Here is a 27,081-nt window from a genome sequence, read left to right as displayed (position 1 = left end):
TTGCAGATCAAGTGAATGATCTACTTCCAGGAGTACCATAGCATAGCAGGGGGTAACTCATAGTGCAAATCAAATTTTGTGAATGTTTGAATGATGGACTTTCAGGGCCAGTCCCACCATTAGGCAGAGTGAAGCAGCTGCCTAGGCTGGTGGATTGCTGGAGGATAGGGAGAAGAGGGGAGATGTTGGAGGACCTCCTATATTAGTCAGCTGCTCGCAGGTTCAGTGGAAGATGCTGTCCCATCATCAGTGATGAGCTGAAATTAGATTCAACGGCCAGTACACTCAACGTCTGCACTCACAGGGGGTCTCTACTGTAAACATCAGCAGCCAAGCGCAACACATGAATTGGCTTTAAGGACTCAACCCAGCTCCATTAAGGCCAACTGAGGTTTCCAGCAGAATGTGAACCATTAAAGGCCTTTCGTAAATTTCGGTTTGTGCTTTCTCATCCTTGCCGTTTCATTAGGATCTGTTAAGATCTGGGCACAATCTTCATTCATACCATATACATAATAACAGATAAGGTTAAAAAAAAAAGTTTATCTATAGCAAAATCTGTCTGTGTACTTACTTGATTTCCAGAGAGATTTTCACTATGACAGGTGTGTGTTTGTTAATGGGAACAATGTAACTATAATTTCCAGACCTAAAATAATAAATAGTGACAATGGCATTCAATATTTTGAAATTCTAGGCAAATATCAATAAAAGTGAAAAAAACGTCAAATGCTGAGCCAATCAGCTATATGAACTGGAGACTGCAAAGTACAGCCTTAAGCAACCTTATCAATTATTCTAATGGGAAATAGCAATGAACAGTTCCCAGTAGCATAACTGGGCAACAATTTCAGTGGGAGGCACTTTCAGACAATCACCTGCACTTCACAGAATAGCAAGGTAGCCTGCTTTTAAAACTGAGAACAGCAGTGAGCAACAGGTAAAATAATTCAGCCATCCTCTTGCAAATTATGATCCAACCTTCAGCAACAGGTCCCGTTACAACACTTTAAAATTCAGTATTAAAAACAGCTGAAATAAATGACAGGAGCATGATTGAGCTAGGATATGAACTAAAAGCAAAAACAAAATTTAGAAAATCTTGCCTTTCTGAAGATTCTGCATCCCCATGTGCAGATGGTGATGATTATCATTATTATTTATTAAATTTGTATACCGCCCTTCATCCAAAGATCACACGGTGATTTCACAAGATCAGTTTCCTGAGCATGCAGTATCACTTTTTTTGTTCTTAGATGAAAATATTTGCACCATTAATTGTGGAGGCATGACACTATCACCTTACATATGTCTACTCAGAAGGAAGTCTCATTGAATTCAATGGCACTTTACTCCCAAGTATAGAATTGCCCTCTCCAAATAGCTAATCCTTGTTGAGTTAACTATAAGTTATGGTAAGACCAACTGACAGCTAGGGATTCAAAGATCCGTTTTCTCGGTTCCTTGTTTTTTCGAATCTGAACTTCAGTTTTCCACATTTCACAGCAACTTGGCAATTTTTTAAAATCCTCATAAAAACTCATCTGCATTCTAGTGCAAATTTCTCTTAATAAATACATTTTTATATGTAGTTTTGATCGATGTACCAATTTTTGCAAGCAATTTCCCCATATCTATTAAATTCTGCAAACAATGGCTGCCTCGATAACTTCATTGCAAAATTCAGATTAAGTGCAATTGCTGAAGGATAGATGTGTTTCAGTCTGCATATTGTTTCAGAAATTTGTCGGATTTGGCGTTAAGTGCATGCTGAATAAAATTTCCCCTCCATCCCTACTGGTTTTTCACAGTGGCCCGCCTGCAGCAGCAAAATCCTTAGCTCAACTTAACATATTGAGGCTCTGTGCTGCATTAGACAAAGAGATGTAAGGAAACAATTTTACCCACCCACACTGCAGGTTTTTGCGACAATAACGGCGATCTATTTTTTGTTGCGTCTCTAAGATCTGCATAGAGATGATTGATGTGTCAGTCCCTGAAAGGAAAAAGAATTGTTTTCGTGAGCATAGACACTTGGCATGAAGAAACTTTTTTTAAAAAAATGCACACACAATAATAATGAAAAGTTTCTATGAAAACTTTTTGTTACAACCGGCTCCCCATTCCATTAGCTGCCTTTGCCCTCTGCCCTCATTCTGGCACCCCTGGTGAGATGCCCTATGAAATATACTCGGAGTCCTGCAGTGATTTCATGCTCTTTATTGCAGCTTGTAAAACAGTGATTGAATTTCCCCCCAAACCTCAGGCTTTTATATACATTATTTACACAATGAGTCCCGTTTGATTGGCTGATTCTGCTTCCCTCCTGGAGCCTGATTGGTCTTCTCCTGCAAGCCAATCAGTTGTTGCATTCTAGGATCCTACCTGCCCTATTGTTCTAGGATCCAAGCTTAGTACATAACACCCTATTAATGGTAGGGACTTTGCCTTATGGTTTTCGCATGAAGCAAAAGTCAAGCTTTCAGAAGACATATTAACTTTGAAGAGTCCTCTGGAATTGTAACTCTGACATACACACAATTTCATCCAAATCACACCACATGTGAAAACAACAACGTGGTACCATTTTGAAAACACATGTACAAATTGTGTCAGAAAAAAAGGATGGGACTTAGTGGAGCAATGGGTCAGTGTGTCTGGCTGTTAACCAGATGGTTGGTGGTTCAAGCCCATCCAGCGATGGCTGTGGGGAGGATTCGTGCATTTGAGGGGGTTGGGCTAGATGACCCCAAGGTCCCTTCCAACCCTACAATTCTATGCTTCTATATGAAGGAGCCCCAAGGATTGTTTCAAAAAGTGCAGATTAGGTAGGTTTACCTTTAAATGCAAACTGATTCAAATTTCTCCCCGTTCCTGCTGGTAACGGGAGGCAAAAGGAAGAGGTGGAGGAGAACACGACCCATTGAGCCAAGTTGTGGGTGACATCCCCAGAATAATTATTCCCAAAGTGGGTCTAATACATTTCCTCAAAACTATTGATAGGAGGAAATCGTAATGGACCACAGAGACTAAGATGCGCCAGCTGCCCTGGCAATGCATAACTTCTCTAAACTAGGTAAAGGCAAAGGGACCCCTGACCATTAGGTCCAGTTGTGACCGACTCTGTTCTCTAAACTAGTTTTCTAAACTAGATCAACATTTTAAAGTAACCAAAAGGGTTTTGAGGAACTTTATTTTTCAAAGGAAATAAAAAAAATACTTTACAGTCATTTCCAAGGTCAGGCTTCTCAAACCAGTTGTTTCCTGGCAGTACTTTCCTTTTCGTTCCTGAGGAAAGAATAGGGGGCCTTCACAAACTGAAACAATTATATGACAAAAACAAATACAGCAAAATAAGCTTCTGCATGAGTTTTCCAAGCACAGGTTTGAAGGATGCTTGCAGATGCTCTATTCTGAAGACAGTTCATTTTATGAAAGGGAACTTTTTTCACACTCTAGAGGTCATATTCAGTTTCTCAAGGACCATTCCATTTGGAGAAGAGAATAAGCAAAGGGAATACTGTATACAGTTTGCATTGCAATACTCTGTTTTATTTACAAAAGTATAAAGCGAATTAGGTGTTGGGGGGTGCAGCAGAAAGTCCCGGCAGGATGAGCCAGGGTCAGCTCCACTGTCAAGTAGAGTGAGATGGTGGCCTCAGACCTTGCATGGTGGGGAGGTGCTGGAGAGAACAGAGCTGTGTGTGTCATGTGACCTGCAGTGTGCTCCGTAGGCCAGTGTCCTTCAACCTTGGGTCCCCGGGTGTTGTGGGAACTACAACTCCCATCATCATCAGTTAGTTTAGCCAATAGTCAGGGGTCATGGGAGTTATAGCCCCACAACATACTGGAGATCCATAGTTGAAGAATACTGTCCTAAGCTAGCCTGCTGCTCTCAGTTACAGTGGGGGAGCAGGCTGTCCCTTTGTCAGTCTTGAAGTAAGTTTTAGCTACCAGTCTGGCCACTTTCCAGGATACAGAATGGGGTGTGGTTCACCATATTTGCCTCAGATAGCAAAATATATTCAGCCAGCCCCTGGTGCTGGTCTGAAAGCATTATCTATTCTGGTCACCAGCACATCAGCGAAAGCCCAGAGAAAGATAACATGAGTAACTGCTCTTGTGGTCTGCTTTGTTTTGTTTTTCAGATGGGCCAGCCAGGGAGGCTGCAGAAAGAAAAACACATAATCCACCTTTGAACACCTTGCAGCAGTAAGGTAAGCTGCATAACCCCACCCCCTGAAATTCTCAAGGAATCCTCATGTTCCCTGAGAAAGAAACAGAAAAACTGAAAAATAATCTTTCACAGAGAAATAAAACTTCTGAGAAACTGAGAACAGATTTCAGCAAAGTGCTAATCTTGTCTCCACATTATCGTCATTGGGCAAGTGTAGGCACACAGCTACATGGAGAGATCTATCCTCAGCAACCATTTTCACAATCACAGAAATTGCCTTCTCGTAAGTAGTAGCAACATCCATTCATGATTTAACTTACTATGTTCCTTTGCCTTCACCTTCTGATACTTTAGGTCTTTTCTTACTGTTTGATGACTTGGACAGCAGTAAGTTTCCTGACAAGGTAAAATGCCACAAAAATTCACTTCAGGAATGACGCCAGTAGGTTTGGGGCTTGAAGACATTGTGCTGTATCTGGTCACTACAGTAGAAGAAATCCATGAGTGACACACATATCACCTTTACCAGTTTTAACATAGCGAAATTTGGGTGTGTCAATACATTCTAATTTTTCAGTTCAAACAGATTTGCTTCTTTTCAACAGTTAATTCATTCTGCTTCTGCTCTCCACATTGAGTAGCAGTGCACACCACGACAATGGGAAATTTTGACCCACATACCTGCCTTCAGAAATATTACACAATTGGCATGCCACTTAAGTGAGGGTTCAGTTCTGGGGGGATCCATGCTCAAAGACAACATCATGCAAAGTCAGGAGCTCCCAGAAGCCCCTGGGGGTTTATTGTTTCATTTGTTACTATGTTCAATATTTTTGTGGCTTTATATTGTAAGTGATGTGCCATCTTCCTTACCAGGCTCTGGGATGCTTCCAGAGCCCTCACACCTCCTTCCCAGAGGTTGGTAAGGAAGGAAAACCTGCTGGGAGTGTGGAAAATAAATAAGTGCAAAATAAATAAATGGAAAATAAATAAAGGGAGAGCAGGGAATCGTTTCTCCCAATCTCCCTTTATTTCCTGCCCACTGAATAAGGTTGCATATGTAAAGTGAGCATAAGTTGTGAGTCTGATGTATAGTGCTGCCCATATATTTCTAAGTGTACTTCTTCAGCCTTATAGCCTAGAAATATGGGGCAACGTCCAATGACATCCGCCTGTTTGCACAGTAGAATTCCATTTACACTTCCTGTTTCTCTTACTCACCCCCCCCCCAAGATCCCTGCAAACACACCCCAAACATCTGTTCTGAGGGCATCTCCCAACCCCCTGGAGCAGATTTAGGAGGAATGGAAGGCTTTTCAGGACTGAAGAGAGGAGGATAAATCCTGTTGTATGAGCGGATGTCCACTCATGCTCTGCTGGCTCTACCTCATGGGCTTTTTTAAAAAACAGCACAATGAAGGTCATGGTTCTGAGGATGCAGAATTCTGTGTCACCTGCCAAATTCCATCAATGCAGGGTACAGTTTTTAGATTTACTCTATTAACATTTTTTCAGACTCAAATAACAGTGTAAAGCACAGTACCTGTCAAAGTGGTGGGTGGAGGGAGTGTTATCAGACTTGTTGAATTGCTGAGAAAGGTTGATAAAATCACATTAGCATATAAAAAAAAAACCATGCAGCTATTACTCTAACATAGCAGCAACAAGGGTATATAAGCATATTCAAGTATGCTTTGCTAGCACCAAGTGGGAAACACGCACATAAAAGTGACTGCTCCCAAAGAGTGCAATTGCATCTCCATGGAGGCTTGCCAATCCTTTTCATTTAATGCTTATACACTTTAAATAGGCTGCTATCTGCCCAACCCCAGAGCATTACAAAGAGCAAACAATTAAAGTTCAAATAAGCGACAAATCAGTTACTTGCCTGCTTGTAGAACTGGCCGTGACTGGGTCGGGTATGCTAAGGACATAAATGGTGGCTATCGACAGAACACTGTAACGAGACATTTATTCCATAGATTGACATCTATCATCATATACCAAAAAAAAAAAAGAGTACAGAAGAAGCAAAATCTTTGAAATATCTCCTCCCCATTGTTGAAGTTCTCTTATGAGCCTCAGTCATCATTTATTTCATTAAACCAGTACTTAATATTAGGATCAAAGAAATGAAGTCTGATGGTGTTGATGATTATCACCACCACTTAAATGTGTGTGTGTGTGTGTTCTTCCCTATAACAATAAAAACCATGTTGTTGTTGTTGTTTTACAAAAAGCTTTTATGAATGAACTGATGAAGAAAACAACAACCAAGTGGTCGTATCCAGTGCTGCTGTTCTGCTTGCACAACAGACTTCCACTTGCACAATGGAACTTCCTCTCCTTTCCTTCTTGCAGCCTTCAAAATCTGGTCCAGAGGGTTGAGGGAGCCTCCAGGACAAAATTGATAACACGTGGAGGGGCAGAGAGGAAAAGTAAGTCCCATTGCACTAGTAGAACTTTACTTGTGCAATGCTGAAATTACATCCCAACATCTCATTAATAATATGCTTTTCTTTACCAGACTGCCATAACTGCAACCAAGGCAATCACAGTTATCTGGAAGATCCTGGCGCTGGACCATGACTGACTTTTCTCTGGAGAATGCATCTGAGGAAGAAGGAAGGAAGGAGCATGGGCTTAATCCATAATGCTTATGTGGAGCAGGCAGTGTGCATCATCAGAATATTTTTCTGCGAGTACAGCTCAGAATCTACACTGAAAACTATTCAACACCTGTTAAAGTTCCTTTGGCACCTCTAGGCAGAAGATCCCACAAGCACTTCTCCCTGGGAATAAAAATGCAAGGGATTGGACCCAGGCTTAAGAGTCAACCCACTGAAATCAAATCAATGAACCACAAGTCTAATTTCAGTGGATTTCAGTGGAACTAAGTCTTGACCCAAGCCAGGGGGGCGGGGGGTGGGACTGAATAGCAAACCATATGCTGCCCTTTCCTTACATCCAAAATCAGCTGCCTGAGACAACCAATTGCTGAGTTGAGGTGTCTGCAAAAAAAATTGCTCTTTTTAAAATTATTTGTCCTACCCCCACAGCGTGCAATTTAGCTCACTTGCTTTAGCAACCTACAATGCATTCTTTTATACATCTGTTCAGAAGTAAGCTGCAGTTTGAAGATTCCAGGACTGTAGCCCAAATTATACTGCCCTACCTAGAAGAGCCAGGATTTGACCTTTTGCATGCAGAGCATGTAGCCTTTCCCCAACTTTCCCATGCTTGTTCCTACCTGGAAGCAAGGTGATTTCCACATGTGCCCCCCCTTCCTTTTTAAGATATTATAACTAATTCAACAGGTTTTCTGTTTAAATTGACAGTCTTTTTACCTACACATTGGAGAGTTATTCGCAATCTATGTTCTTACTTTCACTCACCTTTATGGGAGCTGATTTTCTTGATGGTAAACGAGAAGTAGCTTGGCTAAAAATCCTGGAATACATATTTTTTTAAAAATGCTTTACTTTGTGAATTCATTACAGGAAGTGATAAAAAAAGAATATTAGAAGGGAAAATCAACAAGGAGGTGAATCCTGTTGTTAGCTTGCTCAGATGAATGCCATCAAAGATTGTTTTTCATGTTGAAACATTGATTAGAATGACAAACCCCAGTATACCTGAAGGAGCATCTCCACCCCCATCGTTCAGCCTGGACACTGAGGTCCAGCTCCAAGGGCCTTCTGGAGGTTCCCTCATGGCGAGAAGTGAGGTTACAGGGAACCAGCCAGAGGACCTTCTCAGTAGCGGTGCCCGCCCTGTGGAATGCCCTCCCATAAGATGTCAAGGAAACAAACAACTATCTGACTTTTAGAAGACATCTGAAGGCAGCCCTGTTTAGGGAAGCTTTTAATGTTTGATGTTTTATTCTGTTTTTAATATTCTGTTGGGAGCCGCCCAGAGTGGCTGGGGAAACGCAGCCAGATGGGCGGGGGTATAAATAATAAAATTATTATTATTATTATTATTATTATTATTATTATTATTATTATTACTACTACTACTACTACTACTACTACTACTACATGGAAGCTGCAATGGACATTTGGAGTGCATTTCATTTGCATGAAAATAGTATGTGACTAGAAACAGTTTTGCCAAAACAATGGACTCTTCAGAAATCATGAGTATCAAAGGGCAAATCTGACCATGGCGATAGCTACGGGTGAGTACTAATCCCTGATGCACACTGCTGGAAAAGGGTAAGATGTTGCAGAGGTGTCCACTGGACTCCACCACTGATGATATGGCAGAGTGCCTGAAGCTGCCAGTGGGTAGTCACTGTAGCTCTCAAAAATGGGGCTTATTGGGCTTAAGCAAGGCTGATAAGGAACCAAAGCCCCAGTCTATTTCCTGTGCCAGGCTCAGCTGGGGTTGCTCCCTCAACCACCTTTCTTTCTTTTTTTTAAGTGCTCTGAAACAAGTTGCAGTCTAAACAGTAAAACACAAAAATGTTCCTGAAATATCCAGAACTTGCCGTCCTATGAATTTAGCTCTACCTTTAGCTATACAGGTTATGTCTGACATGTTAAGGAAGCTGGTGAATTTGGCTGTGTGCCCTGTGGAGAAATGCAGATACCTTCTTGCGTTCTTTTCACTGGGTGTCGTTGACTTCAAGCTGTTTATCTGTTTCAGTCTGGCTAGTTTTTTATTCCACGCTTCCAACTCTTCTATCCGGACTTCAAGATTGTTTGTTAATTTGCAAAGCTGCTTCACTGCACCCACATTCTCCATGAAAATTTGGTCCTTGAAAGAAACACAGACAAAGAATCCCATCAATAAATAAGATGTGAAGAAAGGAATTACCTTAGCTGAGCATCCTAGATGGCTCCCTGAAGGTATTATTTCTGCTTTTTTAAACCACAAAACTCACTCCCCTTCCATTGTATCATGACTAATGATGTGCCAAAGTTTTCCCTAATCCTTTTTTTTCCCCCTCTGAAAATGTGACAGAAAAACGGAAGCTTCTTCTGCAGGGGAAGAAAACTTTTGAGAATTTGGAGAGCAGAGTTTGGCACAACACTAACCGAATCACAATTTGCTTTTAAGACTCTTGTCGATTTCAAAAGCTCTTCACCGTGCACCAGAGGAGATTGTTGTTCAGGAAACACAAGTGTAAGCTTTACAATCCTTTGGATACTACCCTTGACATGTGATTTCTCAGTTCTACCCTAAAGAGAGTTCAAGTGCATGCAATACCAACACCTTTATTCAAAATAAAAAGACCACAAAAATCCCCCCACAACCCCCAAACTGCTGGATTAGTTATGTATGTAAATAATAAAAATAATAAATTATGTGCCATCTGCACTCAATTGCCGGTGAGCACTTGTGCAGGAAAGGCAGTGACTAACAAGAAGACATCATGCAGCACCACGCTAAAACATTTGTTTTAAATTAGTGTTGTGCCTAAACACTAAATAGATCGTGACAGGCATTCGAGGTTTCTGAATGTTTTCCTCCACAAACTGTTTCCCATGGACAGATTCAGAATTCCCTGTCACACGGTACGTTCTGTGCAGATCAGATGGTGCAAACAGACTCAGCTGAACCATTTATCTTGCAACTCCAACACAACTTCCCCAGGGAGAGAAAGACAGATGGAAGAAGAGAGTCCCCTTATGCTATTTCTGAAATGGGAGCTTGGGAAGTATTTGTTTATTTTTTTGCTAAGCAGGATAACAGACACTGAATCAGCTAACACCAGGTCCTCTTTGTGGGCCTTCTATGAGGTGTCCTTGCTTCTTATGTATGAACCGGTCAATTTATATAAACCTGAGAAAGTATTGAGGGAATATGGTTTGAATTTGAATGCATGAAGAAGTGGCCATGCGGCTACATAGTGGAACATGTTCCAAACATGTTCCAGAGTGCACCACAGTGAGATAGAAAGGAGGGGAGCAAGAGACTGGTAAATCTGCTATTTCTACTCTGTGACACTTTCTCATGAATTCACCTGAAACTCCACTCTGTCCCATTTCCATGTTGATCTGTTGTTGTTTTTTAAATGTGCTTATTGATTTTATTGCATTTATATCCCATCTCTCTTCCAAGGAGCTCAAGTTTGCATACAAGGTCCCCTTCTCCCCATTTTATCCCCACAACAACCCTGTGGGGTAGGTTAGGCTGTGAGAGCATGACTGGAACCCAAGGCCACACGACAAACTTCATAAGTGGCCCAACACACTGCACTACTATATCACGCTGGCTCTTCCAGATGCATTTAAAGATGTGGTTGTTTCTCTGAAAATAAGCACTTGAGAAATCTTAGAATACATCTCTTGAGCTGAGAACTGCCTTGGAATATTTAGGAAGTGCACCGAGTCATTGGCCTTCCAATCTATGCATTTGCCTGGCTAGGGTAAGGTCACTAAGCATAGGCACCTCTTTGGCTTTGCAGCTGGTAACAGTGTGTGTCTCCTGGAGGTCCTCTCCACCATGAGCACCTTCCATGGTACAAAGCCTGGGCTGATGCCTCCACAACATCATGTATGGGTGGGTGGGTGGGGTTCTCCTCCACAGCTCACCTCATCTTCACAGTCCTTAAAGCCTTGTACTTTCTGTATGCATACATTCTCAGAGTAGTCACAGGTAGGCTAATTTCTGGAGGAATGAGTTCCAAGCGCCTGTTCCTCCTAACCCCACAACAGCTGAAATGGGTTCAGGGGTAGCATACTAGGTACTTGGGATCAGCAGCAGCAGATGTGTCTCTCTCCGGTGTGGTGTACAGCGCAGTCCTAAACACTTAGCACTTACTGTTCACATGGAAGGTCCCTGGTCCAATCTTTGATGGTCATATGAGAATTCACAAAGACTGGATTTCTCAAGCTTCCCTAGAAGGAGCCACACCATTGGCTCAAGCCACATCGTTCCTCTTCACAAATGCAACCACGGGAGTGTGAAAGCAGCTCACACATGACATAAGAATACTCCCTCAGGATCCTGGCTTTCTTCCTAGATGTTTGCAGGGCTGTGATGGCTTTTGCAAGCTGCCCTTTCATTCCCATTTTTCTTACTCATCACACAAACAAACACATTTCTGTACAGAGGTGCAGCCACTCCTATGGTTGAGGGAAGTTGTCTACGCAAGGCCCCCAGGATGCTATACTATTTATAGCGCTGTATTTCGGCAAACTGCTTTCCCACACTATAATGTGCAAATTGAAAGCTGCCATTCAGCCTTTGAATAAAGCAGTTATTGTTCCATATGTTATTAAGCTGCCACAGTACATTTAAGCCATACAAAACACCATTGTAAATGCCGCACAGAGATGGTCTGGTTTTTTTTATGGTGCCCAAATTGTACTGCCGCATATGATATGTAGCATAAACAAAACCTACACAGTTGGGAAAGCCCACACAATCAACAGAGACAAGACATTCCACAATTGGTTCGCTGAAGGGTATCTTCAAAACACTCATGGTCTTGAAGCCATTACATCGATGACATGGTCCTCTTGTCCCCCTGCACAGGAGATATGAATCGGATGCCTTCCCAACCGGTCATGCCCAGATCTCCACAAAAGTATAGTTTGTATGAGGAGAGGGAGACAGACTGGAGTTTTATTAAGTCACAAGGTCCCGCAGAGTGCCAGAGCTTGCAGCCATTTAAGTGAAACTGTGCAAGGTCATAGTGAAATCCACAAGAGGGGAGGGGCCTGCTAAAACAAAAAGTTGCAGTGTAGACCATTCCTCTTCTTTTGTACATCCCCCAGGCTGCTGGTGCCTGCTCTTTTGTGGAGGTGGATAGTGCTTTTTTGGCAACATAAGGACTGGCACTCAGATAATTTACATCACTATTAATATGGGGTACACAATATAATGCCCTGTTGTTGGACTACAATTCCCATCATCCCTGACCATTGGCCTTGCTGACTGAGGCTGATGGAAGCTGGAGTCCAGAATCTGTAGGGCACCACATTGGCAACCCCAGGTATATAGTATTAATATTTTCAGAAACAATCAAATTTGGCACATTTTTTCTGAACGGATGCACGTATGGTTAACCTATTCCCCTTTGTGAAAATGCTCTTCTCCCATCAGGACCCAGTGATAAGAAAAATACAGGTCTACTTTATCTTGAGCAGCCTGAAGAAGGTATCTGAAAGATCCAAATGATGGGGCCTAGCATTTAATTCAAGTTTGCCTTTGGTCCCATTTCATGCCAATGGTGAAGGACTGAGAGTCTTGGAAGTTACTGTATTTTTTGCTCTATAAGACTCACTTTTTCCCTCCTAAAAAGTACAGGGAAATGTGTGTGCTTCTTATGGAGCGAATGCAGGCTGCACAGCTATCACAGAAGCCAGAACAGTGAGAGGGATTGCTGCTTTCACTGCGCAACGATCCCTCTTGCTGTTCTGGCTTCTGAGATTCAGAATATTTTTTTTCTTGTTTTCCTCCTCCAAAAATTAGGTGCATCTTGTGGTCTGGTGTGTCTTATAGAGCGAAAAATATGGTACTTCAGCTGGGAACGTTGCCATAACACAAGTTGGCCAAAGGGAGATCCAAATGAAAGGAAGGAATAGCTCGTTATTACTACTTTTTTATTTCCAATGTATATTCTGCTTTTCCTCAAGGAAGCTCAAAGTGGCGTACATGAATCTCTCCCCCCCCCCACAACCCCCATTTTATCTTAACCACAATCCTTTGAGGTAGGCCAAGTCAATAGAGTGTGCCTGACCTAAGGTCTTCTTGTGCACTATAAGGCCAAGTTGGGATTTGACCCTGGGTCTCCCCAGTTCAACATTTTGAAGTTACCTTCTCCGTTTCCCTGCTTGGATGGGACACCTGTTTCTAATCACTGCTGTATTAAAACACAGAACCATCAAAGAGTAGACTATTACTTCTCCAGAAGGTGAATCTCAAAAATGATGTGACTAATCATGAACACTAATTACAGTGAACTTACAACTACTCTTTTTCAAAGCAAGATGGTTTACTGCACTGTAGGAAAATAGAATTACCTTATCAACCATGAGGAAATGATCCACTTTTTCTCCATTTTCACATGTTAAGTCTCCAGTGTCTCTCACAGCTCTTGGCAGAAGTTCCTGAACTTCCTGGGCAATTACTCCTGCTCACAAAAAAAATTAAGAGAAGGGGTGCAATCGAAAGCAGAACATTTCTCACAGGGGGTTCCTTCTGTAAGCACTCCTTGTTGCTTTACTTACAAGCTAGAAGTTTTATTTTATTCTTAAACACTGTAAATATTAATAAACAATGGATTACTGACTGCTGGGAAGGAGGCTATGGAAAATAGGGAGGACCTCCCTCCGAATGGAATGGAGTATCCTGAAAAAAGGACATGGCTTATTGATTTGAATCCCAAGCAGAAGCACTCCACACTGCAATATTTTGTTGCAGATTCCACTTGTCTAGGTGCAATGCCTGTATGTGGTCCCTGATATAACCCAGGGGACTATTCCTCCCAGTTCAGACCCTTGACCCACCTGCACATTTTGTACCTTATTATTTACTGGAAGACAGAGGCACCCCAATTTTGGAGCACCCTCTCTAAAAAGGTTGACCAGGTACCTACTATGAGGTGTTTCCTGTGCTAGGCAACCCCCTTTTTATTTCCCCCAACTTTCCAGACACTTTTCTGAACTTGGGGCCTTGTGTAAAGGTTTGCTGTTGTGTTCGCATTTGCATTTTAGGTGTTTTGTTCTTTTGCCCATTGCCCTGGGGATGTGATTGAAGGGCAGTCTAAAAAACACAATACAATGCAATTGATACATTCATTAATTGGATTACTGCGTTACGTTTGACTGCCAAGGCAAACATTGCAACGTTATAAAGGAAGATGATGCTGGGGTGTATTCAAGATTATTATGCCTGAAGACCTGAAAACAACAGATGATTTGATGAAATACCTGTTTCATGGATCTGGTTAATCCCCATAACAGATGCAAACTCGGGCTTGTAGTCGTATTCAACCAGCCGCATCTGTGCTATTCTTCTCAGCTGCTCATGCGTATCAACCTAATTGACCAAAGACAAGGCTTAGAATGTTAAAATATTTAAAACAGTCAAGTCATGTCAAAGGGCTTTCATGTGCACGTGCTTTTGAAGTCTGAGGTGGGCGCAGTTAATATGCCTAGTTGTTATTAAGCAGTTTTAATGCCCCTATATACCAATTCGTATTTTGAGGCAAAGGGAGAGGCAGTGCTATTTATCTAGAAAAAGAGGTGCAGGAACTCACCACGAACACCTCCCTCGTTCTCTTATAATGGCAATGGCACCCACCTGGGGGGGGGAAGCCCTAGGGAGAGGGTTTCCACAAGGTGGGGTACCCTATTTTTGCCAATTTCAGCTTACCTACTGAAATAATCTGTGCCCTATCCCACACCATCCCAGAGGCTTCCTCAACCCTCAGGAGTAGCTTTTGGGGGATCACAGGGGGCTGAAACTGATAGGGCAGGTTGTTGAAAATTGGGTGCCCTGTTTTGTACAAGTACAGAAGTGCTTTCTGGGGGACCGTGCACAGAGGCATTCACACCCACCCACCACTATAAACTGCAAATCATTTTTCCTATACCTTCTCGGTAGTGGCACCCACCCTGTGGAACGCCCTCCCTTCAGAGGTGAAGGAAATCAGCAGCTATCCTGTCTTTAAAAGACATCTGAAGGCAGCCCTGTTTAGGAAAGTTTTTAATATTTAACGCTGTACTGTTTTTAACACTTGATTGGGAGCTGCCCAGAGTGGCTGGGGAAACTCAGCCAGATGGGCGGGGTGTAAATAATAAATAATAATAATGATAATAATGATAATAATGATAATAATGATGATGATGATGATGATGATGATGATGATAATAATAATAATAATAATAATAATAATAATAATAATAATAATAATATAAACTCCCAAGTTCAATGACCAGCATCTCCAGGTGGGCTGGGGGAGATTCCTGCCTTAAACCCTGGAGAGTCGCTGCCAGTCAGTGTAGACAATACTGAATGAGATGGACCAATAGTCTGACTCCGTATAAGGCAGCTTCTTATGTTCCTCACTTCCCACTTAATGGAAATGATGGGGGCAACCCCTTCCCCATATAACTGCTGCCAGCCTGAGTTGGCAATACTGGCCTAGATGGACAAAATACTTCTATGCCATATAAGGCACCTTCTTATTTTTTCCTTCCTCCCCATCCCTTCTAGCACACTGCTAGTTTTTTAAGGTATGAGCAAAAGCTATGAAACATCTGGTTACTTCGCAACGCAATGCCTGCCTCTCAGTCACCATCTCCATGCGAACATGCGCTGCTGTGTTGGGAAATTACTTCCCTGTCTTGCTCACCTCCTGGATATTCTGTTTGGCTCGCCTGTCAGATGGATGCATGACTGCTCCCATAACTTTCATGTTTCCACAGACAACCAGGGCTTCATCTGGTGCGTCTGTGTTAATTCCCACTCGACCGTGGCAAACGGCGGTTTCAGGAACATGTCCTCGCTGCCAGAGCATATCGCTGTCATTCTCAAACTGTCCAGGGTTAGAGGCCTGAAAACATTTTCAGGTCAGTAGCGTACAAACACAGAACTCGTTTTCTAAGGGGGGGGGGAATTAGTACCACGCAAAATCCTTCCAGAGAAATGCACCCTCATGCTTCTTTGTGATGCAGCAAAATTAACAGCTGAGTAAAGACAACCTCACCCAAAAGGAGTCGGTGTGTGTTGAATACTTTAAAGATGCAACAGGGGGCAAGGAAGGGAAGACCTGAAGCAAACATCTGGTCCAAAATCACCTCACTGAATCTTATCAGAGAGGGAAGGGGGGCAGGATGGAGGATGGGATTGGGAGCATCTACTAAAGCAAAGTGACTTTCAAAAGTGCACAACTGATATTAGGCAAATCTGGCTAGATAACAAGAAGAGAATCTGCAATGGTATAAATCCCCCAAAGGGGTGTTCTGAGCAGGACAGGGCAAGTGTCCCAAAAAACCTGGGACATCCCATTTTTTCCTCTGAAGAGGATGGTGGCCATTTTGGGTGCCATGATCTCAGGCAATTTTCCCCTTTAAAAAGCAGCTTTACCGGGCCACAATATTGTGCAGCTCCCCCAAACGCACGTCTTTGGGCGCCGTGCCCAAAAAAGCACTTTCAGCGGGGATAATCGCAGTGTGAAATTGCACAAGGTCATGGCGTCCAAAATGGCCGCCATCCTTTCACAAGAAAAAGATGGCATCCCAGAAGATGGCGTCCTGGTTTTTGTCTTTGGTGTACCGGAAGGTATGAGAAGAGACTTGCACCTATTCCAAACCCTGTTCAGCTCAGTCATGTCCTCAAAACTCAGGCCCACCCTCCATGCTGTTTCATCCAGCAATAGCCCCTTGCCAGAGGGTCCTGAAGGAAGCTTGGAACAAGGGTAAGGGCATAAATTACACTGTCCTAAATTATGCCCGCTTCCTGTTGTTAGGATTGCTCTGTCACCTGGCAATAAATTTCACTCAACTCAGCCGGACGTAATTCTGAGTAGACATGCCTAGGATTGTGCTGTAAACACTATAACATTTCAGTGGAACATCTTACCATTCAGGGAAGTGGGATGAGAATGCAAAATTAGGGCAGGTGTTCAAAACATGATGATGCTGAGATTTTAGTGATTTATTAGCGTTTATTTTAAAAAAGATCAGACAATCAGTATGGAATTCAAGGATTCCCATTTGTATCCAAGCAAAACAGCACCAGGGAAAGCTTTCTTTCTTTTTAACCGTTCTCTGCCATCTGTAAGTATGTGGAGCCAAGCACCTCACAATTAGAGCATGATCTGATATGCCTGTTAACCACAACTGGGTGAGTAGATGGCTGAGTTTTCCCAGTATTGCAGGAAAAGCGGAGCAGAGCTTCTCTCTTACGGGCCTTTGCTGCACATACCAAGTTAAGCAGAGATTTCAGATGCACGGGATCTTATTAAGATTTTATTCCTCTTCAGGCATTCTTAATTTGTATCTGGGGTGGCAGGACTCTGCATGACACCCCAGCCCCCTCCACCCTGACCTTCCCACATTGAGTGGCATAGTCTGGAGATGGGGGATGGAACCAAGATCCGCTGTGTGCAGTTAGAATTCCCTCTCAGTCCATCCCAATCAACGCAGGAAGGTTGTGGTGGGTTGGTAAAGGGGTCAGGCTGAGATATGTGGTCTTGTGCCTCTCCTTGGATGCAAACCAAGAAGGCCTGAAAAGGGCTTTTGTTTACATGGCAGTCGTGGAATTTTTGGATGCTTGTTTTTAATTATTTTACTTTTAGTTTGTTTTTAATTTTTAAAAAATGATTTTACTGCATGGTTTTATATAGTTGCAAACCGATGTGATGTATTTCTAGAATGCAGCGATATATATATATTTTATACTTTTTTAAAATGCCAACTTCTGAATGAACATTTGCAACCCACGCTTTCGTGGTGATCGAAATAGTAAACACGGGTTATCCCGCTTTTATTCTCACAAACATCATGTGAGTTAGCCCAGGCTATGAGACCATTCCAGTTCCAAGGGCTGGATCCACTTGGCAGCCCCTTGTAATTGCAAGGACTTTCACAGGAATAAAATGGAAGATAAAACATGCTTCCCACTGCAAGCACAAAGATGGGGGAAAGGAGGAAGAGGTGGGGCAAAGAGTGCGAAACCATTACTGCAGCAGCAAAGCCACCCCATAAATCTCAATAGTAATACTGCACAGCTGAGGTGAAGAGCAGTAACAAAACACTGGACCTACCCTGACAATGATCCTTTCCGAAACATGAGCAGCCACCAAATAGGGCTGGTCTTGACTGACGGCGTACAACCCAGCAACTAACATGAAGTACCTAAACAGAATGTTGTTTTTTAAATTAGAAAATCATTTCAAGCATTTAAAAAATCACAGAAATGGCCAAGAACTCCGGAAACAAAGGGGTGTGCGCCTCAAAAACAGAGAAGCTTCCTGTACTCTGTACAAGACTTACATTACAAGGATGCTAATGCTGTCCAAACCACACCCAAAGTTGGGATTTCCCTTTGAGTAAGGTTACAAGCCGAAACCCACTTATCTGGAAGTCAATGCTATTGAGTCAATGGCACTTACTTCTGAGTAGACATGCTTAAGAGCTTGCCTGACAAAGAGTCTCTCTCTCTCTCTCTCTCTCTCTCTCTCTCTCTCTCTCTCTCTCTCTCCAGCCCCCAGGGGATCCCACACTTGAAGCTGGGGTTTACTTTTGAGTAAACATACTGTGACACACCACCCCAATCTCTGAGCGTTGTGAGATTCCAGGGTCTTGTGTCCTTACCAGGGTCTGTGTTTGGACAATGAGGCACAACAGAGATTGCGATGTCTTCATGATATATGGTTTATTTACACATATGTACAACCCAGGCAGTGGAAGACAGGAGTGCCTGGCGTGCTCTGGTCCATGGGGTCACAAAGAGTCAGACACGACTAAATGACTAAACAACAACAACCTGAGGCTAGATAGTAAGAGTGCAAAACATTCACATCACAACAGGGTCTTGTCCTTCTGCTGCTGTAGCCTCGGATTCCAAGAGATCCCCAAACATTGTGTCTGACCTTCTCTGCAGCATGAAACAGATAGCCTACCTCGTGCTCCTCCCCTGTCCAGCTTGCAAAACTGACACCTTTTCCTGTTTGCTTACCTCTTTTTCCACTGCATTCTGCCCCCCACCTTCCTGAAACTCTGGCCTTTTGTCTCTGTTAATTATCTCTCACCTCAGAGGGGCTTTCACCATTTGCCACCAGGGCCAGAGAGTCTCTGCTAATGGCCTTCTTTGTGCTCTTTTAATGGTTCATCTCTCCAGGCAATGACTTCATCAGGAAGCCAGCCTGGCTCATGTTTTAACATGACTTATATTTTAACATGCTAAATCCAGGCACCCCGGAATTAGAAGTGGGGTCCAGAATTAGAAGGCGACACCAGGCACCCCACAAACTTATAACAATACATACACTAAGGTTGCAATCCTAAATCCACTTACCTTGGAGCAAGGCCCATTGTTTCAATGGAATTTGCTTTAAGTAGACATGTTTAGGATTGTGCTGTAAGGCTGCACATGCCGTATACATTAATTAGACAATAGATATTCGCTGTTCTGAACAGTGGGACTACATGTGCAAAGGCTTACCTGGGCGTAAACCCTTCTGCATTGAATGGGACTTCTGAGAAGTAAGTTTCACTGAGTTCAGTGGCGCTTGCAAATTACGTCACACTTTTCCCATAGATTTTAATAAGCCATGAGATGTGTGTGTATATATACACACACACAAATCTATATGAGAGATTTTCATGGACCAGAAAAAGAAGATAACAGAGGAGCTGAAGAGTAATGAGCCTTAAAACATAATCACATGGTGAAATGTGTGAAATGCTTGCTGTCAAATGCAATACCTTTGGTCAGGATTAGGTTTTCCTTTCTTCCTCATATTATTGGCTGTTGTTTCACTAAAGTGCAATCGTGCCAAGGTTACTTTGGTCACCTGGTCTCCTGGCAGATCAACTCTATAGCACAAAAGGGGGAAAGCGCACAGATTTCAGTTTAACTGTTAATTCACAGCAAATTTTCCACAAGGTGCCTAATAAGTTAAACTCTCAGTCCTTAACAGAGGTGAGCATTCGCCATCTATGTAGTGCACAGAATTTTTTTTAATAACTTGTAACACACATGCACTTCAAAGAGAGAAACCCCTAATTTGAGGTGGCAGTGATAATAGGTGACTTTGCTCCCCACTTCCTGCACCCCAATTTACACTGCCTTTCTCAAGTATTCACCTATTTACATTTGTGAAAAGATGTATATTGCGTGGTATCACCAGATTATTGACAGATAATTGGCAAGACAATTTGTGAAGACTCATTTTTGGCTAACGCTCTGCTGAATCTTCTAGATGCCCCCAGATCTCAACAGTTTTGGATTCCTTCCCTGGTGCTTTCCATCTCCCAAATGATATATCCCTCACCTCAAATACTCCTGAAGTGTAGGTGGGTTCCCATGATGCCAGACGCAGTGATAACAGCAAGAACCTTTATTTAACTACGTAACTGGGAAACAGGGGCAAAGCAGCTGCTTATATACATTCCTGAAAGCCTGGGCCACCCCCACACAAAGCATGATTGACAACTTCCAAGCTGCAAATAATGACTCAGAGTTCAAGGGCCAATGGCAGAGGCCCAAATCCTGAAATGTTTTGTGATTGGGCATCATGTATCGAATCAGAACACAGGAGCTCAGGATCCTTAGTCCAGACTCAAGCTCAGACAAACACAGACCACTGAATACATAACACCTCCCAGGGAAAAGATATGTCTTTGGCCTTCTCATCAGCAAAACAATGATGTAGGCAGAGGAACATGGAAACAGGACTGGAGCTGCCCAACAAGTATCAACTGCAAAAGAGCCCAACTAGACATGATAGCATTCCCAAGATTAGCAATTGCATGAATGACTTGCTAAAGTAAACAGTAGATCTGGTGGGCCCAGTTTGGACCCTGGCAGATTGCAATGGTGGAAGGGGGTCTTCAATGCCCACTGAAGTCCCAACCCAGATTGGGCCTGAGGAACACCCAAACAATTCACTTTTTAAAAAATCACTTACGCAGTTACTAATTGTGGTGAATGATGTCACATCTAATTTGGTCCCCAGGCTACGCATGCAGGATCTCAGCCTACCCACAGGGAGGAAGTTGTCCTAAGGAAAGTTGTTCTATGGAAAAGTGAAAGGATGGAGCTCATTGATACTCACACTTCCTAATCCTAAAGGTAGTACTGCCACGATCCACGGATTATTGACAAATACAGACGGGCAGCACCTGAAGACGCTAAATTTAAGAATATTTAGATCCTGTGTGTACATGGGTGGTGCTGTGGTTTAAACCACTGAGCCTCTTGGGCTTGCTGATCGGAAGGTCGGCGGTTCGAATCCACACAACAGGGTGAGCTCTCAGTGGAAGGAGATAATAGGTACTGCTGCAGCGGGAAGGTAAACGGTGTTTCCGTGCACTCTGGTTTCCATCATGATGTTCTGTTGTGCCACATAACGCAGAAAGGTGTCTGTGGACAAACGCCTGCTCCCTCGGTCTGAAAGCGAGATGAGCTCCACAACCCCAAAGTTACCTTTGACTGGACTAAACCACCCAGGGGTCTTTTACCTTTACCTTTTCTGACTCAGGAGTGCACAGCTTAAACAGTTTAGTGGCTTTAGCAAATGAATAGTTAGGATGTCCACACATGCCCTTGTGCCATGCCGAGAAAGCATGGGTCTGAGCAGTTTTCTGCTTTACCTGCTCTTTTTCGGCAGGGGTGGCTGGCTGGTTGGTGGTCTAGAATGGATAGGTGCCTAGACTGGAAATCGAAAGGAGCCACTGTGATATTTCTGAATAGAGTGGGATATGTCCAGTGAATAACTGAATGGATACATATACTTACTTGTTAAGTACAGTGTTTTATTATGCCTTTATATTTGTTGGAAGCATTTAAGAGTGGCTGGGGCAACCCAGTCAGATGGGTGGGGAACTACTACTACTACTACTACTAATGATAATAATAATAATAATGGGTGGGTTTTGGTGTTTTGTGGTTTGTATGTTTGTTTTTACTTACTGAACAGGGTAGAAAGGTTTTTTGCTTCGATCAGGTTGAGATTGCTCAATGATGATTACTTGATTGGGAGCTTCCATCTAAATACGGAATAACAAGCAAAGGAGGTTTAAGACTCTCTCTCTCTCTCTCTCTCTCTCTCTCTCTCTCTCTTTCTTTCTTTCTTTCTTTCTTTCTTTCTCTCTCCCTCTCTCTTTTTTTAAACATACCAGAAGGGTTCTGTACATTAAGCTTATCTGGGAAAATACCTGACCTCCATCCAGGCAAGAAAGAGGGAGGATCAGAGTTCAAGGGCATATTCCAGCTACACAAAAACATTCAAGAAAGGTGTGAAGCAGGGCAAGTGGTGGGTGAAGGCCTGGGAATAGTCCCAAGGGTTTGGAGGGCTGTATTTGCTTCCCCATACCTGCCCTAAAAGGTAGCATAGAAGTATCTGAAATAAATTAATAATGAAAATGAGAAAGAAAGAAAGAAAGAAAGAAAGAAAGAAAGAAAGAAAGAGGAAGGAAGGAAGGAAGGAAGGAAGGAAGGAAGGAAGGAAGGAAGGAAACACACTTACCTTAATACCAAAAGTTTTCAAGTAAAACGTTTCTACCGGCTTCAGCCCCAAATGGGTTTTGATGAACTTTGGGTGTCCAACCACTCGAATGTAGACTGTGATCTGGAAATGGTTTTTCTTCTGACAAACAAAAGCGCTATCTGCTGTTGAAAAATTAAATCCTTTGTTTGTAACAATGTAATATCCCACATCTGGGCTGGAAAAAAACACACACAAGAGGAATCTGTAAGTGGAATAATATTTCAGCAAGTTACGTCACTCAGACAATATTATAGATGTGGATACTCCAGTAACAAATTATTCATGTCTTTTTGGAGGGAGATCTTTGAAGTAATAATGGATTCTTAAATTGGCTTTTAATGCTGTACAGGAAATAGGCAGAGATACCTAAACACCTCAAGTAGTTCCTTTTTAAGAGAGTGATTGGCTCCTTCCAGGGCTGACAGGAAGCAGAAAGGAGCACTGTTGCTCACGATGCCTTTCTGACGCAGTGAGCGAAAAGGCTACTCATTTTTCTCATGTAACCCTCATTTTAAAACATCCAGTCAGATATTTATGACGGCCAACCAACCAATAAGTCAAAATACAAATATGAAATGCAAAATCACAACCTCAGCAAAAAAACATTTATTTTAAAAAATGCCTAGCTAAGAACTAACAGCCACATCAGGTCTAAGAGACATGCTGGTGTTTTGCAGCTGCTCATTAATAAATGTAGTAGCACCCTCAAGGAAGACACTCTTTAAGTATACTCTTTAAGATTGAGGATATTTTGTGTGCCATCAAACCCCCTGATGTAAACGACAGTAAAAAAATACATGGAAGATTGTTTCAACCTCCTGCAGTATTATCCAGTAGAATTTTTCTGGGTAATAAAAAATTTCCTACATTTGTAGTCTCACGAAGATTAACACCCACTTCAACTGATCTCCAGTTTAGTTAATATCAGTATGTTTCTTTCTACTTCCTCGTGTCTGTTTCACTTAATGCTAGCAACAGATCTGGGAAACTGATGCCCCGGTGTTTCCAAATTGCTTCTTTGTCCTAAAATCATAGGCATAACCTGAGACTTGCAGCAGGCTCTAGCAGGGACAAATCTAACCAAGTCTACAATCTCCCATCTTGAGACAGCAACAGCATCAAGCCCATTTTTGTCCCTCATTTGCTTATTTGTTTCCCTCCCCAACCTCCATCCCAGTCCACGGCTGTGTGTCATATCCCAGCCTGAAGAAGAATTCTGGAGAGCATTAAACCTACATCTTATTTTGTGACATTTTGTTTTGGTCCTAATAAATATACTGTGTAATGTGGATTGGGAGGTGGTCACTATGCAGAGTCACTATGAGGATGGCTGCTATCATGTGCTGTTTAAACGTGGGTTTCTACCAAATGTGAGACCCTTCTTTTCTGCTATCGTGTATGGGGCAAAGGTCTCAAAGGCCGTCTAGAAAGAAGCAGTGAATTAGCTATCTAGGACAATTGTGCCTCTCTGTCTGCATCTCTGTAATACATCACTTGAAAGCTACAGCCCAAGACTCAAAGTCTCCATTATATAGAGTCACTTTGTTCATTAAAGGAAGGCTGAACAATGATCCCTTGTCACATGGTACTGTGGAAACCCACTTTCCTCCCAGCAAATGAAAGGTGGCTCTTTGGGATTCCTCCTTTCACTTGGCCATTAGAGGTTAGAATGTATAGACTTTTGCAAAAGATTTATTTCAACTTTATGGTCTCTCGGGATGGTGAAGAAAGAGCAAATGGTCCCTTTTGAGACCTGTCACTTTCTTCATGAGATTTTAATCTACGGCAGAGAAGAGAACCGGCTCATAAATAATGTCCACTCACTTCTGGATTTGTAAAGCATGTAATAAAAAGGATATCAAGTTTCAAAGATACAAATGCCTGAAAATCAGGCTTTATCTGTATTTTTAAATGTTTCTTCTACATTGGAAAGTAAACATTTGGTAGTCCCAATATTACCCTGCTTGTGAAAGAATAGATATGCCCGGTTTTGGACAACGAAGACAAAAAAATATATAGACTGAGAAGATATTCACTACTTCTCTTTTGTATTGCGGACACCTCCACCCCAGCCCAGTCTCATATCCCTGTTCATATTATGGGACTACTTCTAAAAAGATGATAAAGCAAGAAATGGTTCTAACAATTGTGCATTTCCAAGAAATAAAATAAGGAATTCATAGATATGAAAGACTTTGAACTACTGCACGTTTCCAAGAAGTAAAATAATGTATTCATAAAGTAAGACTATATTAAGTTTTAAGCAGTAACACTTAACCATAAGTACATTGACAGTCACTTGATTTCTAACAAGATGCAAGAGCATCAGAGAGATGCCATGGTGCCTTGTTTTCATGACCCCAGCAAACCCCCAGGTGCTTATTACCCCTGATTTAAACGTAGGTACCCCTCACAGTTAGGTCCAGTCGCAGACGACTCTGGGGTTGCAGCGCTCATCTCGCTTTATTGGCTGAGGGAGCTGGCGTACAGCTTCCGGGTCATGTGGCCAGCATGACTAAGCCACTTCTGGCGAACCAGAGCAGCGCACGGAAACGCCGTTTACCTTCCCGCCGGAGCAGTACCTATTTATCTACTTGATTTACACAATACTAAAAATGCAGCTCAAGCTACCAATCAGTTTCAGGTGAAAAATGTCTCTTATTTTCAAAGAATAAGAAGAGCAGCATTGCTGGATCATACCAGAGGTTCATTTCGGCCAGCATCCTGCTTTCTGCAGATGCTTCTAGGAAGTCCACAAGAAAGCATGACAGCAATAGCTTTCCTCATCTGTTCCTCCCCAGCAAACAATATTCAGAGGCAGCCTCCATGCTGAATGCCTGGAACTAACGGACGCAGGGTGTCCATGTCAGACATGAGGACAGAAATTAGAAATGCCATCTTGAAGGTGGCTCACCAAGTGGACACACAGTCAAGCTGAACAGTTTAACTGGGTGTGCACTGGGTGAGCCACCTGCTTGGCCTTCCTCATGTCATCTGCGTGTCTGTCATGGACACCCAGCACCCATTAGTTCCCCTTAATCCTTCCCTCCCCAGCTGTGCGCACTCCCCAAGAATGCCCCCTGTGTAGCAAGGTCCCAGGTATAATTCTCACATCTCTTAAGTGGGGCTGGGGGTAACTCCAGTGTCTGAAACCCAGGAGAGCTTCTGCCAGTCAGCAGAAGCTGTATGAGCCAGACGGACTGTGTTCTGACTAGGGACAAGGCAGCCTACAACCTAAGAACCTAATGATGTTTTATTCTGTTTTTAATCTGTTGGGAGCCACCCAGAGTGGCTGCGGAAGCCCAGCCGGATGGGTGGGGTATGAATAAATTTATCATCATCATCATCATCAAACCCATTTAAATTTGTAGTTCAAACATCAATTCAGTCTCTTCCTCAAGAGAAGCCTGTGGTGTCTATTTCTTTCTAATCTGAGCATCACAATGAAAAAAGTATGGAATGTGATAAGCACTTACAGCTTTTCATAATTATGGTTGAACAGGCTGCTCCAGGGAGATATCCGATATGGTTGCCAGGCAAGGGACGGATAGGATTTTTCAACAGACACTACGTTCTGCACACCACTGTCATACTCTTGTATGTCAGGAGAAGAATCCTTTAGAGTCACTGGAAGGAGATCAGACCATCAGCAGAGCTGTCATGTTGTTGTTTCTGGGATTCTGTCAGGCTAGAAGAAGCATGCCTTGGCCCTGTATACCCGAAGGAGCGTCTCCACCCGCATTGTCCAGCCCATTGTCCAGCTCTGAGGGCCTTCTGGCAGTTCCCTCACTATGAGACGTGAAGCTACAGGGAACCAGGTAGAAGGCCTTCTTGGTAGTGGCGCCTGCCCTGTGGAATGCCCTCCCTTCAAATGTCATACCGATAAACTATTTGACTTTTAGAAGACGTCTGAAGGCAGCCCTGCTCAGGGAAGTTTTTAATGGTTCATATTTTATTGTGTTTTTAATATTTTGCTGCGAGCCGCCCAGAGTGGCTGGGGCAACCCAGTCAGATGGGAGGCATATAAACAATAAATGATGGTGATGGCATCTTGAGCCGTAGAGACGCTCTTGTACCATCTCTTGCTAGTTGTGCTTGGATAGCAGTTTACAGGATTAGAATTGCAGAATCTTGGGGCCAAAGAAGATGATACATTGTGTGTGCAATTGCATGCGGGGCGCAGCACCCCCCTAAACAATTATGCAAGAGCAAGCACTTTTGGCTGTACAACTGAAGTTCCTTTCCCTGTGTACTCCCCACACACTCCTAAAAGATGTCCTGGGTTTCCTCCCAACCCTCCGGAGCAAATGTAGGGAGTGCACAGGGTTTGTGGTGAGAGGAGAGGAAGGGGAAGTTCTGCTGCACAGTCAAAAGTGCTTGCACTAGCAGAACTACTGAACTGAATACCATCCAAGGTGTCCAGGTCTTTCTGCTCAAACAACAGTGGTGCTGATTGGCCCATTGGATCAATGACAGCTCCCCTCCTGGTGCAATTGTGTATATTCATTGGCATTACACATGGGACATGTGAGTTGCACTGATCTCCAGCCCACAGAACACAGCAAACCAAAAAACAAAATTAAGGAAATAACTAAGTCCAAGCCTTCTCATACAGGCCCCTCAGGAATGTCAGTGATCGGTTTGATAGGTAGATAGACAGATCTTGGCTCAAGTCTGGGTGTTTTTAGTTTCATGCTTTCCATCTTCCAACCCCACTATTATATTA

The 27,081-nt window shown here is 42.9% G+C and overlaps 1 protein-coding gene across 4 annotated transcripts in view; it reads right to left on the bottom strand.

The window, feature by feature from the left end:
• The window catches only part of MYRFL (myelin regulatory factor like), a 34,171-nt gene that overhangs the window by 1,593 nt on the left and 5,497 nt on the right, over positions 1–27,081 (bottom strand). For 3 of the 4 annotated variants that reach the window (XM_053405979.1, XM_053405978.1, XM_053405977.1), the window contains exons 6-22: positions 25,832–25,982; positions 22,335–22,530; positions 21,779–21,855; positions 19,570–19,680; positions 17,907–17,997; positions 15,492–15,692; positions 14,065–14,173; positions 13,156–13,265; positions 8,772–8,938; positions 7,573–7,627; positions 6,702–6,790; positions 6,066–6,134; positions 5,721–5,767; positions 4,498–4,659; positions 3,226–3,288; positions 1,909–1,996; positions 575–649 (exon numbers count right to left, since the gene is read on the bottom strand). In XM_053405979.1, coding sequence (XP_053261954.1) covers positions 575–649; positions 1,909–1,996; positions 3,226–3,288; positions 4,498–4,659; positions 5,721–5,767; positions 6,066–6,134; positions 6,702–6,790; positions 7,573–7,627; positions 8,772–8,938; positions 13,156–13,265; positions 14,065–14,173; positions 15,492–15,692; positions 17,907–17,997; positions 19,570–19,680; positions 21,779–21,855; positions 22,335–22,530; positions 25,832–25,982 — 1,861 coding nt within the window. Of the gene's footprint in view, positions 1–574; positions 650–1,908; positions 1,997–3,225; positions 3,289–4,497; positions 4,660–5,720; positions 5,768–6,065; positions 6,135–6,701; positions 6,791–7,572; positions 7,628–8,771; positions 8,939–13,155; positions 13,266–14,064; positions 14,174–15,491; positions 15,693–17,906; positions 17,998–19,569; positions 19,681–21,778; positions 21,856–22,334; positions 22,531–25,831; positions 25,983–27,081 lie in introns of those variants that run through there. The other variant, XR_008332453.1, reaches the window with a different exon arrangement.

This window comes from Podarcis raffonei, chromosome 10, assembly GCF_027172205.1.
Source record: "Podarcis raffonei isolate rPodRaf1 chromosome 10, rPodRaf1.pri, whole genome shotgun sequence".
NCBI lineage: Eukaryota > Metazoa > Chordata > Lepidosauria > Squamata > Lacertidae > Podarcis > Podarcis raffonei.
Note: the sequence above shows the minus strand (reverse complement) of the source record. Positions and strands in the feature narration are given on the sequence as shown.